The sequence below is a fragment of the Spermophilus citellus genome (genome assembly GCF_964194105.1).
Source record: "Spermophilus citellus genome assembly, chromosome: 4".
Lineage (NCBI taxonomy): Eukaryota > Metazoa > Chordata > Mammalia > Rodentia > Sciuridae > Spermophilus > Spermophilus citellus.
This window is the reverse complement of record NC_138185.1, coordinates 116007948-116026030: the sequence shown is the minus strand read 5'-3', so window position 1 is coordinate 116026030 and position 18083 is coordinate 116007948. Positions and strand designations below refer to the sequence as shown.

General features: G+C 38.3%; 1 protein-coding gene across 2 annotated transcripts in view; it reads right to left on the bottom strand.

The window, feature by feature from the left end:
- Positions 1 to 7460: 7460 nt before the first annotated feature.
- SPG21 (SPG21 abhydrolase domain containing, maspardin) overlaps positions 7461 to 18083 on the bottom strand; it is a 28390-nt gene continuing 17767 nt past the window's right edge. For both annotated transcript variants that reach the window (XM_081293623.1, XM_081293622.1), the window contains 4 exons: positions 15282 to 15390; positions 13943 to 14050; positions 10229 to 10369; positions 7461 to 8478 (listed from right to left, as the gene is read on the bottom strand). In XM_081293623.1, the coding sequence (XP_081149749.1) occupies positions 8362 to 8478; positions 10229 to 10369; positions 13943 to 14050; positions 15282 to 15390 (475 nt within the window). In that variant the 3' untranslated portion in view covers positions 7461 to 8361. The remainder of the gene's footprint in view (positions 8479 to 10228; positions 10370 to 13942; positions 14051 to 15281; positions 15391 to 18083) is intronic.

Here is an 18083-nt window from a genome sequence, read left to right as displayed (position 1 = left end):
ATTGGTATCTTTTTTTTTTTTTAAAGAGAGAGAGAGAGAATTTTTTAATATTTCTTTTTTAGTTTTCAGTGGACACAACATCTTTATTTTATTTGTATGTGGTGCTGAGGATGGAACCCAGTACCCCGCGAATGCCAGGCAAGCGCGATACCGCTTGAGCCACATCCCCAGCTCCCATTGGTATCTTTTATAGGCTTTTCTATGTGTAGAAATATATAATCTTCAAACAGGGATAATTTGACTTCCTCCTTTCTATTTGTATATCTTTTGCTTACCTAATTGCTCTGGCTAAAATTTATAGTCCTATATTCAGAATGGTGGGAGTAGACATCCTTATCTTGTTCCTGGTTTTAGAAGAAATACTTTCATTTTTTTTCCATTCAGTATAATGTTGACTGAGTTTGTCATATATAACTAATATTGGGGCTGGGGTTGTGGCTCAGAGGAAAACTGCTTGCCTAGCTTGCGTGAAGCACTGAGTTCCATTCCCAGCACCACATAAAAATTAAATAAAGGTATTGTGTCCACCTATAACTAAAGAATAAATAAATAAATATTTATTTTTTAAAGGAGCATAATTTTATATATATATATATATATATATATATATATATATATATATATATATATCTTTATTTTATGTGGTGCTCAGGATCGAACCCAGTTCCTCAAGCATGCTATGCGAGTCGGCTACCACTTGAGCCACATCCCCAGCCCCTAAAGAATAAATATTAAAAAAAAAAAAAAACTTTTCCAATATTGAGGTATGACCCTTCTTTACCTATTTTGTTCAGGGATTTTATGATGAAGGATGCTGAATTTTATCAAATGATTTTTCTGTATCTGTTCAGATGATCATGTGATTTTTATTCTTCATTCTATTTGTGTGATGTATTTTGTTTCTTGATTTGCATATGTTGAACCATCTTTGCATCCCTGGAATGAAACCAGTTTGATCATGGCATCTGATCCCCTCCCATCGTTTTGTGTTTTCTTTCTTTTTTCTTTACTTTTTTTTAGATTTCGGCGGACACAACATCTTTGTTGGTATGTGGTGCTGAGGATCGAACCCGGGCGCACGCATGCCCCGCGAGCGCGCTACCGCTTGAGCCACATCCCCAGCCCCTTTTCTTTACTTTTTGTCTTTTTCAGTGCTGGGACTTCATGTATGTGAGGCAAGTGCTTTACCACTGAGCTACATCCCGGTCAGTATCTGATCTTTTTTTTTTTTTTCAGTATCTGATCTTTTTGATATGCTATTGCATTTAATTTGCAAGTATCTATTTTTTTAAATTTGTTAATAGACCTTTTTATTTATTTATTTATATGGTGCTGAGAATCGAACCCAAGTGCTTCACTTATGCTAGGCAAGTGCTCTACCACTGAGCCACAACCTCAGCCCTTGCTAGTATTTTGTTGAGAATTTTTCATCTCTGATAATCAGGGATATTGGTTTGTAGTATTTTTGTTATTGTGTCCTTGACATATTTTGGTTATCAGGGTGATACTGGCCTCATAGAATAAGTTTGGAAGCGTTCTCTCCTTTTCGATTCTATGGAAGAGTTTGAATAGCATTATGTTAGTTCTTTTTGTGGGGCAGGGGTGTACTGGGGATTGAACTCAGGGGCACTCCACCACTGAGCCACATCCCCAGCTCTATTTTGTATTTTATTAAAGACAGGCTCTCACTAAGTTGCTTAGCACCTCGCTTTTGCTGAGGCTGGCTTTGAACTCACAACCTTCCTGCTTCAGCCTCCCAAATCACTGGGATTACAGGCATGCACCACTGTGCCCAGTTGGTATTAGTTCTTTAAAAGCTTGTTAAAATTCAACAATGAAGCTATCTGTTCTGGGTTTTTCTTTGTTGGAAGACTTTTTATTACTGATTCAATCTCATTACTTTTTATTGGTTATTCAGGTTTTTTATATTCTTTTGGTTCCATTCAATAGTCATGAGGCAGAAATTTGTCTTTTCTAGATTTTCTAATTTGTTACTAGTTTTCAAAATAATCCCTGATGATCCTTGGAATTTCGGTAGCATCAGTTGTAGTGTCTTTTTTCACTTCTCATTTTATTTTTCTGCATCTCTCCTACCACCCACCCCCCCTTTGATTAGTGTAGCTAAACTTTTGTCAACTTTGCTTATTTTTTTCAGATAGTTGTTTCATTGATTATTTTTTAAATAATTTTTAGTTGTTGATGGACCTTTATTTACTTATATGTGGTACTGAGAATTGAACCCAGGGTCTCACACATGCTAAGCAAGCACTCTACCACTGAGTCACAACCCCAGCCCCTCATTGATTCTTCGTACTGTTCTTTTAGACCCTATTTCATTTTGCTGTATCCCATGTTTCATTATGTTGTATTTCCATTTTCATTCATTTCAAGGAATTTTAAAATTTCCCTTCTCACCTCTTCAAAGACCTACTATTCATTCAAAAGTGTTATTCAGTCTCTATTTGTGTAATTTCTAGTTTCATTCCATTGCAATCAGAAAAGATATAGGATGACTTCATTTTTTTTTCAATTTAAGACTTTAATGGTCTAATATGTGGTCCATTCTAGAAAAAGTTACATGTGCTCATGAATCTGTTTGATGGAATATTCTGTAAATGTTAAGTCCATTTGATCTATAGTGTAGTTCAAGTCTGTTTCTTTTCTTTTTTCCTTACCTTTTTTTTTGGAGGGCAGTGGGGTGTCTATCCATTGGTGAGAGTAGAGTATTGAAATCCCTAACCAAAGGGGGGTCTAATAGTGTTTGTTTTATAAACTTGAGTGCTGTTATTAGATAGATAAAGACTTATAATTGTTATATATTTTTAATGAATTGATCACTTTACAATGAATTTCTTGTCTTTTCCTATTGTTTTTGTCTTTTGTTAAAATTTTTTTTAGTTGTAGATAGATGCAGTGCCTTTTATTTATTTATTTTTATGTGGTACTGAGGACTAAATCTAGTGCCTCACAAGTGCTCTACCACTGAGCCACAACCCCAGCCCATTTTTGTGTTAACACCATTTTATCAGATACAAGTATAATTTCTACTTGCTTTTGGATTCCATTTGCTTGAAAAAACATTTTCATCCTTTCACTCTCAGTTTGTGTGTATCCTTACTGGTAAGGTGGGTTTATTATTATTGTTGGGTCTTCTTCCCTACCCTATCCCTGTACTGGGGACTGAACCTATGGCCTCACATGTGCTAGGCAAACTCTCTACCACTTATACATCCCGCCCCCTTTAAATTTGAAACAGGGTCTTGCTAAGTTGTTCATGCTGGACTTAAACTTTTAATCCACCTGCCATAGTCTCCCCAGTAGCTAGGGTTATAGGCATGTGTCACCATGCCTGGCTGTGCAGCCACTCTTCTAATAGGATTTATATTTTCACATGCTATCATCATGTTAGTTACCTTGATTCTATTTCTGGGTGTAGGACTCCCTTAAGCATATTTTGAAAGGCTGATATGTTGGTCATGAATTCCCTTAGATTTTGCTTATCTTGGAATATCTCTTTTCTTTTGAAGGTTAGCCTTGCTGGCTATAGTAATTAATCTTGGTTGGCAAGGGCTTCTTTGTCTTTTCTTTCTTTTTTGTGTATGTGAGTGTGACTGAGGATTGAACCCAGGTGTGTTTTACCACTGAGTTTCATCCCCAGCCCTTTTTAAATTTTTTTTTTTTTTAAAGAGAGAGTGAGAGAGGAGAGAGAGAGAGAGAGAGAATTTTTTAATATTTATTTTTTAGTTCTCGGCGGACACAACATCTTTGTTGGTATGTGGTGCTGAGGATCGAACCCGGGCCGCACGCATGCCAGGCGAGCGCGCTACCGCTTGAGCCACATCCCCAGCCCCCTTTTTAAATTTTGAGAGAGGGTCTGCTAAGTTGTTAAGGGCCTTCAACTTGCAATTCTGCCTAAAGCTCCCAAGTAGCTGGGATTACAGGCATGTGCCACCCTACCCTGTGGAAGTCATTTTCTTTCAGCACTTAAAATGTATCATTCCATGCCCACTCTCTACCCCCAGCCTAAAGAATTTCTGCTGAGAAATCTGCTGTTAGTCTAATAAGATTGCCCTTAAATGTGACTTAACACTTTTATCTTGCTGGTTTTAAATTCTTTAGTCCTGTATTTAGTTAACTAAGTTTAACTGTATTATATCATGGTATGGGTTATTTCTGGTCATGTCTATTTGGGGTTTAGAGGCTTCTTCTTCCTCTTCTTCTTTTTTTCTTTTTTTAGTTGTAGATAGTCACAGTACCTTTATTTTATGTATTTTTTTTATGTGGTGCTAAGAATGGAACCCAGAGCCTCACACGTGCTAGGCAAGCGCTCTACCACTGAGCTACAACCCCAATCCTTCTATAGGTTTCTTGTACCTGGATGTCTGTCTTCTTCAAGATTCTGGAAGTTTTCTGCTATAATCACTGAGTAAGTTTTCTGTTTCCTTTAACCATTGTTTCTTCCTCTTTGGACGGATGTTTGATTTTTTTAATGGTGTGCTAAATATCTTGAATGCAGCGTTTATTCTTATTTTTTTTTCTTTCATCTGATGGTGGTATTTCAAAAGACTTGTCTTCAAGCTCAAATATTCTTTCTTCTTGAACTAATCTGTTGTTGAGGGTTTCAATTGAATTTGTTTCATCTGACTTATAGAACCCTTTTCTAATTGGCTTCCTATTTAATTTAATTTGTATTTGTATTTTCTCTTGAACCTCAGAGGCGTTCCCCTCTCCCAATACCAGGGATTGAACCCAGGGGCATCAGACCACTGAACTAGACCCCCAGCTCTTTTAAATTTTGAAATAGTGTCTTGCTAAATTGTCCAGGCTGGCTTTGAACTTGCAATCTATCTTCCTGCCTTAGCCTCCCAAGTTGCTGGAATTACAGGTTTGTGCCACTGCGCCTGGATTTTACTGTTTTTAAAAAGGTTACTCTCTACAGTGCTCAGCTTCACATTTCATGTTTCTTGGGTTTCTATGTTGAGATTTGTGCATCTAGTGAAATGAATATCTCAATCACTTTTATGGGATGGCCTTCTTATGGGATGGTTTTCTTCTAAAGATGTGTTTTGGGGTGTTGTTCTATTTTATAACAGTGAGTTTATTTCCAACTGGGCATTCTAGTGTAATCTCCTTTTGGCTTCTTTGGCTGATTAGTGAGTTTGGACACAGTATGTACTGTATTACAGTTGGAAGGACCCATTGTCTCCATGGGTTGTGCAAGAATGGGGACTCTAGCAGTTCTGGCAGGCATGGTATAGGCAGCAGAGTGTGCAGCCTGTGTGGCTACTCTTACAATGGGAATGGTGGCCCCTGTTGGGCAATGGAGGTTTCCTCAGGCACTGGTGACATTGGCTTTGTTATCAGATTTGTCCCTGCCACTGACTGCACCAGTAATAGTGGTAAGGAGTTGAAAGCATTTGGCCTATAATTAGGTACTGGTTCAGGTGCTTCTAGGGGAGGAAGGACAGGAATCACATCACCCGCTTTGTGGCATTCACACCTAGTCTTATCAGTAGTGTGTGATAAGGCAAGATGCAAGGCAACCAATGCAGGGGACCTGAGTAAGTACAGAGGTGGGAAAAATTGTTATTCCTTTCTGCTGCAACGGTCTCCCTGCCCAGGAGCAGAACCCCAGGGTCCATAGCTATATACATGCTTGGAAACATGGTGATAGAGGGGGGCTTTTGCACCCTCTGTTTTTCACTTGTAGCACCTTCAAGAGATGGGAATGGGAGTGGGTTGTGGCTGGAGCTGGGTAAAATTCTTCCTGGCTGAGGTGTTTGCAGGAGGGAGGGAACATTCCCAATGGGCTTTTGCTGATCATTCCACCAAGCCAGGTCTGGCTACGAGGCACCCATGAGCTGAGATGTGGCAATGGAATGTCTGTCAGGCACCCATGAGCTGAGATGTGGCAATGGAATGTCTGTCAGGCACCCATGAGCTGAGATGTGGCAATGGAATGTCTGTCAGGCACCCATGAGCAGAGATGTGGCAATGGAATGTCTGTCAGGCACCCATGAGCTGAGATGTGGCAATGGAATGTCTGTCGCGTCCCAGAGTTGCAACTATGCAGGAGTTTTTGACCCAAACACAGTTTTTACCACTGAGCTACATCCCCAGCCCTCTTAAATTTTTTAAAAAAATATTTTGAATTGTAGATGGGACATAATATCTTAATTTATTTTCATGTGGTGCTGAGGATCGAACCCAGTGCCTCACACATGCTAGGCAAGCGCTCTAACACTGAGTTACAACCCCAGCCTCCGCTTTTTAATTTTTGAGACAGGGTCTTGCTAAATTTATGAGGCTGGCCTCAAACTTGTAATTTACCTGCCTTAGTCTCCTGAGACACTGGGATTACAGGTGTGCGTCACTGCACCTGGCTCCTAACACAGTTTAAATTTGGACATTATGTCCCCTCTCAAAATGGCTCCTGGTTATAGCACTTTGGGTATTTGCTGGGAGATGTGAATTCCTTTCCTAAATCCAGGCTACTGTACAGATTTACCAAAGCTACCACTGTCAGAATTTGTATTGAGAGTTTTCTTCTTTACATTTTTCCTGGTGGAGCTGGGCCAGCAGATAAGGGATTTTTCTCTTGCTATGCTGCCATGTCAGCTCTCTGGACTTCATAAGGCTTCTGCTGCTCTGCTGTTGAATTTCACTATTCTCCCAGTTGCTTAACTCAATAGGCAGCAATGTTTGGTTCTCTGTGGAGAAGGCAAGTGCTGGGTGCCTCTGTTCAGTCATGTTGCCCACCAACAGCCTTGTGTTTTTATGATCACAGGTAAGATGTTAGTTTTTTCTAACTTTATATTGATAAAATTAACCCAGTTATGGAAAGTTATTTTTCCTTTCAAAATTGCCAAAAATTTGATTAATCAGTTTCCCAGTATGTGAATTTGAATATAAATCTCTTGCATCTATAGAAATTTCAACTTGTTATCATATAACCTATTTTATCTCTTGAAAATACATGTAGAGATTATATCAGAAATGCTTTAAAATAATCCAGTGATGGAAGTATGTGTAGAAGAAATGAGGGTGGGATATTAAAAAGTACCTAATATTTTCTCATTTATAATATTCTAATTCATCCATAAGATAAATACTGGAATGACTAACACTAATGAAAATGTAAACTATGTTTAATCAAAGAGGTTAATGTTTTTCTTCCACGTTATATGGCTGAGTCTTTGGCAAGATGCAAAATGGATTGTTTGGTGAAATCACTTCAAATGATAAGTGATGGTTTAGATGATTTTGACCAGATGATATCAACAGCAAAAATGTTCAGATAAGAGATAAAATCATGATCATACATTCCCAAGCTTTTATTGAAAGTCCTCCTTATTAAAAATTCTAATTATACTACATAAAATAAAGGATTACCAAAAAAAAAAAAAAAAAGAAAAAATGAGGGTAGGTTAAGGGATGAAACAAAACTGTCCATGAGTTAGAATTTTTTTACACTTTTTCTTCCTGGTACTGGGGATCAAACTCATGACCTTTGTATATGCAAAGCAAGTACTCTACCACTGAGTTACATCCTGAACCCGGACTTTTAAAATACTATTTCCTTTATGTGTATTGAGAGAAAGCGAGAATGTAGGAGAAAGTACCTGGCACACAGTAGCTGCTCAATAAATAAAAGCAACTGTTATCTTACCATGAGCAGGGAAATTAAACAATTTACTCAAAGCCACACAGAACTGGTAAAACCCATGGTCAATGCAGCCCCAATGGGCAGCAAGAATAATTACAAAAGCCACTCACTGAAACTTAATTTTTATTCCAAATGAACATAATAGCTAGAAAGAAAACAGCTAACACTCCAAATAATGTGCTTAACTGGAAATCAAAAGTAGTTGATGTGCAGGAAACCTAACAGCAGAGTACCAGCCTTAGCTCTCTGATGATGGCTATGCCAAGAAAGCATAAAAAAAAAACGGTGTCCTTTTGATACATGACCTGGATGTGAACATTTACAGCAAAGAACAAAAATCAAGAAGACAGGAAACAGAAAAAGGAAAAACCCTCAGAATCCCAAACCTCAGAAATTAGTATTCACTTAACACAATGGTGAAGACTTTTGATAGTAAATTTTCACAATTTGTAAAATGTGAGTCTTCAAAAGTATTTTTTCAATTTCAAAAGCTAAAAAAATCGAGGTGGGGACAGTTAGTTACACTGGCATAGAAGAGCTGCTGCCTGTCAAGATGACAATCAGTCCTACTTCCAAAACACAGTGAGAACCGGTGAGCCTGACGAGCCTGAAGGAAGAGGCCGACTGGTGGTGCTGACGCCACTGATTGTACAAGAACACACTGGGTCACCTCACAGCAACAGCAAAGGCCACATCTACGGCTCCTCCTGGCTGATGCTGAGGTTGCCTTTCTGCACCTCAAGCTCCTCAGCACTGACCATAGATGGGTCAATGGCGGCATATTTGGTTCCATGGAACTGCAGCAAATGTATCTGTAGAGATGGAGAATTATTATTATTTTGTTTAAAAAGTATTTTTTTTTTCAGTGCTGGGGATTGAACTCAGAGCTTCATTAATGCTAGGCAACGGTGGTGTCACTGAGCTACACCCCTATCCCTTTCTTTTATGTTATTTTGAGGCAGAGTCTCACTAAATTGTCCAGCTTGGCCTCATACTTGAGATCCTCCTGCCTCAGCCTCCTGAATAGCTGGGATTATGGGTGTGTACCATCATGCCCAGCTTGAATCATTATTTATTTATCTTTGGTATCAGAGATTAAACCCAGATTGAGCCACATCCCTGGCCCTTTTTTGTTTTGAGACAGGGTCTCACTTAGTTGCTTAGGGCCTTGCTAAGTTGTTGAGGCTGGCACCCAGCCAGAATCCTCAGTTTTAATGGATGCATTACTGAGAAGAATGTATACTGCCTTATATAAAAAGCTTGGTTTGTAACCTGGGCAACTTAATGAGACATTACCCTAAAATAAAACATAATGAGGACTGGAGATACAGCTCAGTGGAATAGTACCCCTGGGTTCAATCCCTAGTTATCACAAGAGGGATTGGTGGGGAGCCCAGCTGGAAAACACCACCATAGCAGATTTTTTCCACCCCAGTACTGAGGAACGAACCCAGGGGTGCTCTACCAGTGAGCTACAATCTGGCTTTTTTTTTTTGGGGGGGGGGCAGTGTTTCTATATGCCGACCAGACCGGCCTCAGACTTGCCATGGACACCATGCCTAGAGACCATAGCAAATGTTTTATCCTTCTCAAATCAGAATCTAATACAAACTAATTAGGAAAAAATCAGCAAACACAGAAAAATAAAAAATACTACAACATGGGACCTTTGATACTAAATTGCTTTCTTTGTAACCAGTCCCTCCACATTCCTAGAACTGTCTTCATAAACATCTTAAATGGCTGCATGCTGCTCCATGAGTAGGTTTTAGTCTTCTGTTGCTGTGTGTTAGGTCCTCCCTGTCTTCTGCTACTATGATTAATATTCTGGGCATCAGTTTTTTTACATGTAGGATCCTCTCCTTAGGATCTATTTCCACAAATGAGTGGAAAGATTAAAGAGAGGACTGGCTTTGTAAGGCTCCTGATAATTTTTGTAAAATTGCCCTTGTCACTGCTATTCCAATATCCTAGAGGATAAAGATGTAGGTTTTAAAATTTCTTTTTTTTTTTTTTAATTTATTTTTAATATTTATTTTTTTTTTTAGTTCTCGGCGGACACAACATCTTTGTTGGTATGTGGTGCTGAGGATCGAACCTGGGCCGCAAGCATGCCAGGCGAGCGCGCTACCGCTTGAGCCACATCCCCAGCCCTTAAAATTTCTTTAATGCATTAAAATTAGATTTAAAGAGTAGCTTCATGAAACTCAAATTAACCTCATTTAGGTCTGATAGACATCTTGCTTTGGCTGAATTGTGTCCAAGAGGTAATGTCATATCATACCAATGGCCACCTTAGTGTGTGGACATGGGCTTGCTGCTCTAGAAAGAGCTGGTGGGCACAGAGTTGCCCATGGTTCTTTCATAATATACCTGTTTGAAGTCTTCTATAAATTATAAATGTAAATCACATTTAACAAGTTAATGCCATGTTCTTCTCATTCCCACAGAGAATTCTGTTCTTCCCTTATTTAATCCATCATCCAAAAAAAAAAAAAAAGCTTTGTTACAAACCTTTAAGTTTTAGGTTCAAAGTGCTCTGAATTGCAAGATAGGACTCACCTGTACATAAAGATTCACTTCTGCACTTCTACACAGGTAGGGAAAATTGCCTCCAGTTTTAAGGTGAGCTCTCCGGGCATTAGGATACAGTTTGTACATTTCTTCTTTAGCTTCAGTTGAAAGTGCACTCTGGTCAAATACCTTTAAAAATAAACAAACAATGGGCTAGGGGTATAGCTCAGTTGGTAGAGTGCTTGTGTTGCAAGCTCTAAGGCCCTGGGTTCAATCCCCAGCACCAAAAACAAAAACAAAAACAAAACATAAAAATAAACAAACAACCCACTTCAATCTAATGTATGAAATATGATATGTCAAGAGCTTTGTAATGTTGTGAACAACCAATAAAAAAAAAAATAAACAAACAAACAAAGGCTGAGATGTTCTTTCCTAGTATGGAGGGTGTCACCTCAAGTGTTTCTTTCTCATGAAGATATAACACTGACTGCCACAGCAGCCTGAACCACCTTCTAGTGCTGACCCCTGAGCACTTCTAACCCAACCTCACACCTTAGATTTCCCTGCAAAATGTCCCTTGCATTTTTTGGGTGGAGGGGGGAATTCTACCATGAATTCCCCTTTTCCTCAAATGTACTTAATTAATAGAATTAATAGTGAACAATCATTATTGAAAAATATCAATTTAAAAAAAAAATCACAAAATCTCAAAAGCATTTTTATTCATTAAAAACAACTACACAGCTGGGCACTATGGCACACACTGATAATTCCAGCTACTCAGAAGATTGAGAAGCAGGATCACAAGTTTGAGGCCAGCTTCAGCATCTGTCTCAAAATTAAAAAACAAAAAACAAACCTGGGGATGAAGGTCAGTGGTAGAATGCTTGCCTAGCATGTGTGAGGCCCTGGATGGAATCCCTAGTACCTCACACACAAAAAAAATTAAGTCATATAATCTCAGTGAAAAAAAAAAATTCCAAAAGGTATTTAAAGAGTATAGGTAAAAAGTCCAAATTCTTTCTTGGAGGAGCCACTTTTTGAAATCTAGAGAATATGATTCTACATGTCTTTCAATGCCCAAACAAGTTTTTCAAAAAGTAATTTAAAAATAAGAAACCACACACACACACACACACACACACACAAATTTACACAAATAATTTTAAATGCGTTGCTAACTAAATATTGTAGTTTTCATTGGCCATGAACCCAGGTAGTGAACAAAGCTGCAAAAGGAGAGTAGGCTGAGCAAATATACTGTGAGTACCACTGAAAAGCTTGCTCTATGTCATGGTGACTGTCAGACATAGCAATTACAGCAGAAAATAAAGAGTTATTTACTGCTTGTATAATTTCCTGACAAATCAATTCTTAAAAATACATTATTTGCATTTAGGAACAAATTCATTTGAGGCAAAATACAGTAATTACATCATTAAAAAAAGTAAATTTTTGAGCTGTAGCTCAGTGGTATAGCACATGCTTAGCATGCAGGATGTACTAGGTTTGATCCTAGCACCTCCCCCCACCAAATTTTTAAGTCGAAATCACAGTGGGGGTAGGGATGTGGCTCAGTGATAGCATGCTTGCCTATCATATGTGAGGCCCTGGGTTTAATTCCCAGCACTGTTTAAAATACAAAACACACACACACACACAGAGTGAGATACCGCTTCACATCTATTAGGATAGCTGTAATCAAAACAAAATACAGATGGGCATGGTGGTGCATGCCTATAATCCCAGTGGTTTTGGAGACTGAGGCAGGAGGATCATGAGTTCAATGGCGAGGCACTAAGCAATTCAGTGAGACTCTGTTTCTAAATAAAATACAAAATAGGGCTGGGGGGCAGGCTGGGGATATAGTTCAGCTGGTAGAGTGCTTACCTCGCATGCATAAGGCCCCAGTTCAATCCCCAGCACAACCACCAAAAAAAACAAAAAAAAACAGGGCTGGGAATATGACAGGGTCTCGCTGAGTTGCTTAGGTTGAGTGGTTGAGTGTCCCTGAGTTCAATCCCTGGTACCAAAACAAAACAAAAACCCCAAAATACAACAAGTCTTGTTCAGGATGTGAATGTGCATTACGGGTGGGAATATAAAATGATATGGCCCTTGTGGAAGACAAATGGCAGTTCCTCAAAAAATTAAACAGAGGGCTGGGCATGTGGCTCAAGCGGTAGCGCGCTCGCCTGGCGTGCGTGCGGCCCGGGTTCGATCTTCAGTACCACATACCAACAAAGATGTTGTGTCCGCCGAGAACTAAAAAAAAATATTAAAAAAAAATTCTCTCTCTCTCTCTCTCTCCTCTCTCACTCTCTCTTAAAAAAAAAAAATTAAACAGAATTGCCACATGATGTAGCAATCTCCCTTGTATCCTTGTATGTAGGAACCCTCAAGATTAAAAGCAGGGACTCTGGGCTGGGGTTGTGGCTCAGAGGTACTGCGCTTGCCTAGCACATGTGAGGCACTGGGTTTGATTCTCAGCACCTCATACAAATATATAAATAAAATATTTCATCATCAACTAGTAAAAATATATTTAAAAAAAGCAGGGATTCCACTGGGTTCATTTCTCAGCATTGTATATAAATAAATAAAATAAAGGTCTATCAACAACTATATATATATATGGCAGGGACTCAAATAGTTTTTTTTTTTTTTTTGATACCAGGGTTTGAACCCAGGGGTGCTTTACCACTAAGCCACATCCCCAGCCCTTTTTATATATTTTATTTAGAGACAGGGTCTCACTGAGTTGCTTAAGGGCCTTACTAAATTGCTGAGGCTAGCTTTGAACACAAGATCCTCCTTCCTCAGCCTCCCAAGCCACTTGCTTCAGTTAACTTTTAATAACAATTTTCAAAGAGGCAATATTCACAATAGCCAAAAGTTGAAAACAACAATTCAAGTAACAGATGACTGGATAAACAAAATGTGGAATATAAAATGGAATATTTTTCAGCCTTAAAGGATCAACATTCTAACACACATCGAATTGGTGAATTTTAAAAATATGGTAGGATTGGGAGTGTAGCTTAGTGATAGAGCACTTGCTTAGAATGACAATGCCTTGGGTTAAATCCCTAGAACTGCAAAAAATTAAAACATTGTGCTAAGTGAAACTATCCAGACATAGAAGGATGGCAGTGTATTAATCCACTTACATGATGTATTTCTTAGAAAAGGAAAATTCAAAGACAGAAAGTAAGATTGTTGGTTGCCAGGGGCTGGTGGGAAAGGAGGAACGGGGAGTTAATGTTTAATAGTTTATTTTAGATGATAAAAAAGTTCTGGAAACAGAAGATGGTGAATGTATGTGATGTCACTGAATTGAATACTTACAAATGGCTAAAGTGGTAAATATTGTTATATATGTTTTTAAAAAAGTTTTTGTGCTAATTGACTTTAGGTATTTTTTGATTGTCTGAGGGGCACTTTCTCTTTGCTACCCAGATGTGAAACAGCTAAAATATACCAAATATTTTTTGCTTTCTGTTGACAAGAAAGCAAAAATAAACCAAAATGGGCAAAGACTATTATGCTTGTTTAAATTTATGTTTATTTCAACAGTAATATTCTTGTGAGGAAAAATCCAGGTCAAGCAATAAACACATTATTTTGGAATTGAGAAAGCTGAGGGCAAATGTAAAAGGCAAGGCAGCACTTGAAGCAGCACATTTAAAATCTGAAAATTGTATCTTGGCAAATAATTTCAAAAGGTAAAACATCTATTTTACTTAACAGGAAGCTTACATCCATTATGGTTACAGGGATGTCCCGAATTTTATGAGGTTCCACATAAGAATTCTGACAATTCAGGGTAAGTCTTGAAGCCAGTTCACTCTGACCCAAACTTTCCAGCTGTGGAAAAAAGACATGTTGGGTTTCTGACATTTTGTTTTTTATATTTACAGTAAATCAACAAATAACATTTGTATTTATAAAGGTGGTATCATGTACAGTGGGGCCAGAAAAGTTACCAATAAAGAGAAACAAAGTATATGAGAGACCCTGGAATGGGTTTCTCTAGTGGTGATCTTTTTTTCTGTTCTGGAACCTGACTAAGGTCCCATAAATGGAACCTGGCCTTTCAAAGCCCTTAACTGAAACTCCCTGCTTCAAGGAGGTGCCTGTGGGCACCATGGCAATTCCCACACTTCAAAGGTGTCAGATAAACATCTAAAGAATCTTTGAGCTTGAAGAGACCTCAGAAATAACCTACCTATTAAGTTACTAGAGGCAAGCCTACAGCCAGGTAGAGTAGTGCATACCTCTAATCCCAGCTACTTGAGAGGCTGAGGCAGGAGAATCTCATGTTCCAGGCCAGCCTCAGCAACACAGTAAGACCTTGTCTCAAGATAAAAAAAATAAAAGGGCTGAGGTCTAGCTCAGTCGTAGAGTGAGACTGGGTTCCATCCTTAGTACTACATAATACAGCAAGCTTACAGACATGGTTCATCAGATTTACCTTGAGAAAAAGAGGCGGAGGGTAAAGTAAAACTTACAGATTCCCAGTATCATATACCCAAGGATACCAGATTATGAGAGGCCTTGGAATCTATTTTTTATTTTATATTTTTGTGAGACAGGGTCTGGCTAAGTTGCCTAGGCTGGCCTTAAACTTGAGATCCTTCTGCCTCAGACTCCCAAGTCACTGTGATTACAGGTATATGTCACTATACCTGTCTTTTAAAAAAATTTTAAGTAAAATATACTTTTAACTAGCTCATAAAAATAAATATTGCTCACTAATGAGGTAATGTAACATTTCAATACATGTATACATTCTGTGATGCTTAAATCAGGTTAATAATATCTATTTCTATTTTTCTTTTGAAATGGTTAGTAAATTATTATCTATAGTCATACCAGAATCTACCCATGTGATTTTGATGAACAGCTATTGGGAAGCACTAATGTAGCCAAATCCTTACCAGCAGTGATATCTGTTGGGAGTATTAAAGTTAATATGGAAGGCTGCTTAACAAAGACCTCTTATGCATATTCCATGAGACAGATATATCTTTAGAGACTAAGTACCTGTGGAAATTCCCAGTACAAGGTGTTCTCACCCCAGTACCATGATCCTTACCCTGTCCACCATGAAATCAATGGCATCAGCCATCATTGGGTCCACTGGGCCAGACGAAAAGTTTCCAAGAACTATCTTTTTGAGCATAAATGCTGGCATCAGCCAAAAGCTGTAAAACAAAGACCTGGTAATTCAAACTTTTAAGACTATACATAAATGGCAAATATTCACTTAACATTTAATAGCTAGATACTTGGAATCTAGAGATTTTAAAAAACCTACTCCCTTCAAAGAATTCAGCATGTAGACCCTATATGCACTTTTCTAAGCTCTCAAAAAAAATTATGGTCAAATTAAACTTTTATTTGAGTATTCAGAATATAAGCAATATTTCAAAAATACTTTCACTGAGTTAGGCATTCTGATGATTCCAGGATTTTTTCCACCTAACTGATCTTATTTCCAATGGCTAAACTATTTTCTTTGAGAAACTGATAATTAAGAGAAATATTCCTTCTTTCTAATTAAAAAACACCTTCTAATTATACCAAAATGAAAATTATCATGCCCCCTAAAACATGCTGTTAGCCTCACCTGGGTTAATTCAGAGCCATTCAATCTTTGTGAATTTGTATATGTGATTTTTAATTGATTTTATTACACAAATTTCAATTTTTTTTTTTCAATTATGCTGACATCCTGGTATAGTTAACAGTACAGGGTCAGCATGAACAAAGACAAGAATGCCAATCAGCTACTAGCTGCTATTCTCCCAGCAGTGTAACACTTGCCTAGGTTCAAGGCAACCTAGGGTGCTGCCTACATTGGAAGAATTTCAATTATTGAGCCAGCATGGAGGGTAAATGCTAATTTCTCTAAAACTATGCTGAATATTATTTATAAAAGATGAAGATCACCTTCTGATGCTTACTTTCACTGGAAGTTGACTTTCTCTTCAAAGAACCACTTAGCCATCTTCCAGTTAACTAAGTTTTCTGTCATCACCACTTTCTCTTGAAGGTAAGGGTGGGCCAGGAGAAGTGGCCCATGCCTATAATCCCTCAAAAATTTGATGCCAGCCTCAGCAAGTTAGTGAGACTCTGTCTTGAGGGAATGAGGGAAAAAAGTCTGGGAATGTAGCTTGGTGATAGAGTGCCCTTGGTTTCAATCCTCAGTACAGCGGGAAGGGAAAAAAAGAAGAATTCTCTCCATAAAACACTATTTGGAAAGGGATAAGAGTTGTTGGACTTTTGTTCAAATTGAGAATTCGTTTGTTTATGTATTGCATTTGTGTGAATTCATTCTTTGTTTTCAGAATGGGAGGAACACTATCAATCCCAAGGAAATCCTGTTAGGGCAGATTTTAGGTAATTGGTTCAACTGTAGTTATGAGTCCACAAAAATGAAAAAAAAATATTTGCTTTTGTAATACTGCTTGGTACCAGTATCTTTTGGAGTCAAGAAAGACATGGTTTGAAAATAAGTTATGAAAACAGCATTGGGCAGGATTTAATTCAAACACACCAAGGTAAATCGCGCCTAGGATTCCTTTTTTTTTTTTTTTTTAAAGAAAGAGAGAGAGAGAATTTTTTTTTAATATTTATTTTTTTAGTTCTCGGCGGACACAACATCTTTGTTGGTATGTGGTGCTGAGGATCAAACCCGGGCCGCACGCATGCCAGGCGAGCACGCTACCGCTTGAGCCACATCCCCAGGCTGCGCCTAGGATTCCTAAAAAATAGTTTTGGCAGGGGGTCCTGTGAGTGACTTGTGTTGTGTTTTTGGCAGGGATTTCTCAGGTAACTCAGCATTTTTTTCTGGTGAATTCATATGGCTATATGTGTCTAATTGAATATTTTTGTTGATCAGCATGCCTAATTTAAAATATCTCTTGTGAATAAGTGTAAGATAATTCTTTAAGTACATTTATAGAATAATACATAAGACTTTTAGATGTTTATTCTTTCTTCTGCTTTCTGTTAATATTAAGATCATTTTCTTATTCAAGGTCACTTAGAGGTTTGTTATTTCAGCCAGTCCTAGCTGAAATACAATATCTAAAGAGTTAACTTTTAGAATGAATCCATGCCAGTTGGTGGATATAGCTTTTAAGGTGTTTAAGAAAAGATAGTGACTGCAGAAAGAGGATGTAAAACACAATGCTTCTTTGGTGGCTTCTGCATTAGACTTTCAAAGAAAAGGTTCCTTAAAGAAAGATAAGGTGCCCTCTGCTAGGATCAATGCATCTACTGTCCGGAAGAACACTGGGCGGGGGTGGGGGGGAACTGTCCTAAGTTGAAGAATGTATGAGTAGAAAAGAAAGGAAAGAGAAAGACTGGGGGCTTGCAGATGGCAGAAAGGAAAGAATATTCAGATCCAGAAAGAGGCCCAGGAGCTAGTTCCCTTGGATCTAAGGCACCTGATACAAATTCACCCAGAGGATCTCCATACAAAATTGACAGTGGGGAGGGGCTGGAGATGTGGCTCAAGTGGTAGCACGCTCGCCTGGCATGCGTGCGGCCCGGGTTCGATCCTCAGCACCACATACAAAGATATTGTGTCCGCCGAAAACTAACTAACTAAATAAATATTTTTAAAAAAATTGACAGTGGGGAACAAATTGATTTTCTGGTGGATGCAAGCACTACTTCTGAATATTAAGCTGCACATACTATTTACATACCATTCCTGCAATAGGCATCTTGGGAAAAATAAAGGACCACACCTTTCAGCAACCTTTAGAATACCATCATAGGGACATCATCCTAAAGCACAGTTTCTTGTGTATGGCAGAGTGTCTAATTTCCTTTTGGGGACAAGATCTTCTATATAAATGTTCAAGTAATCTTTTTACAAAGACAT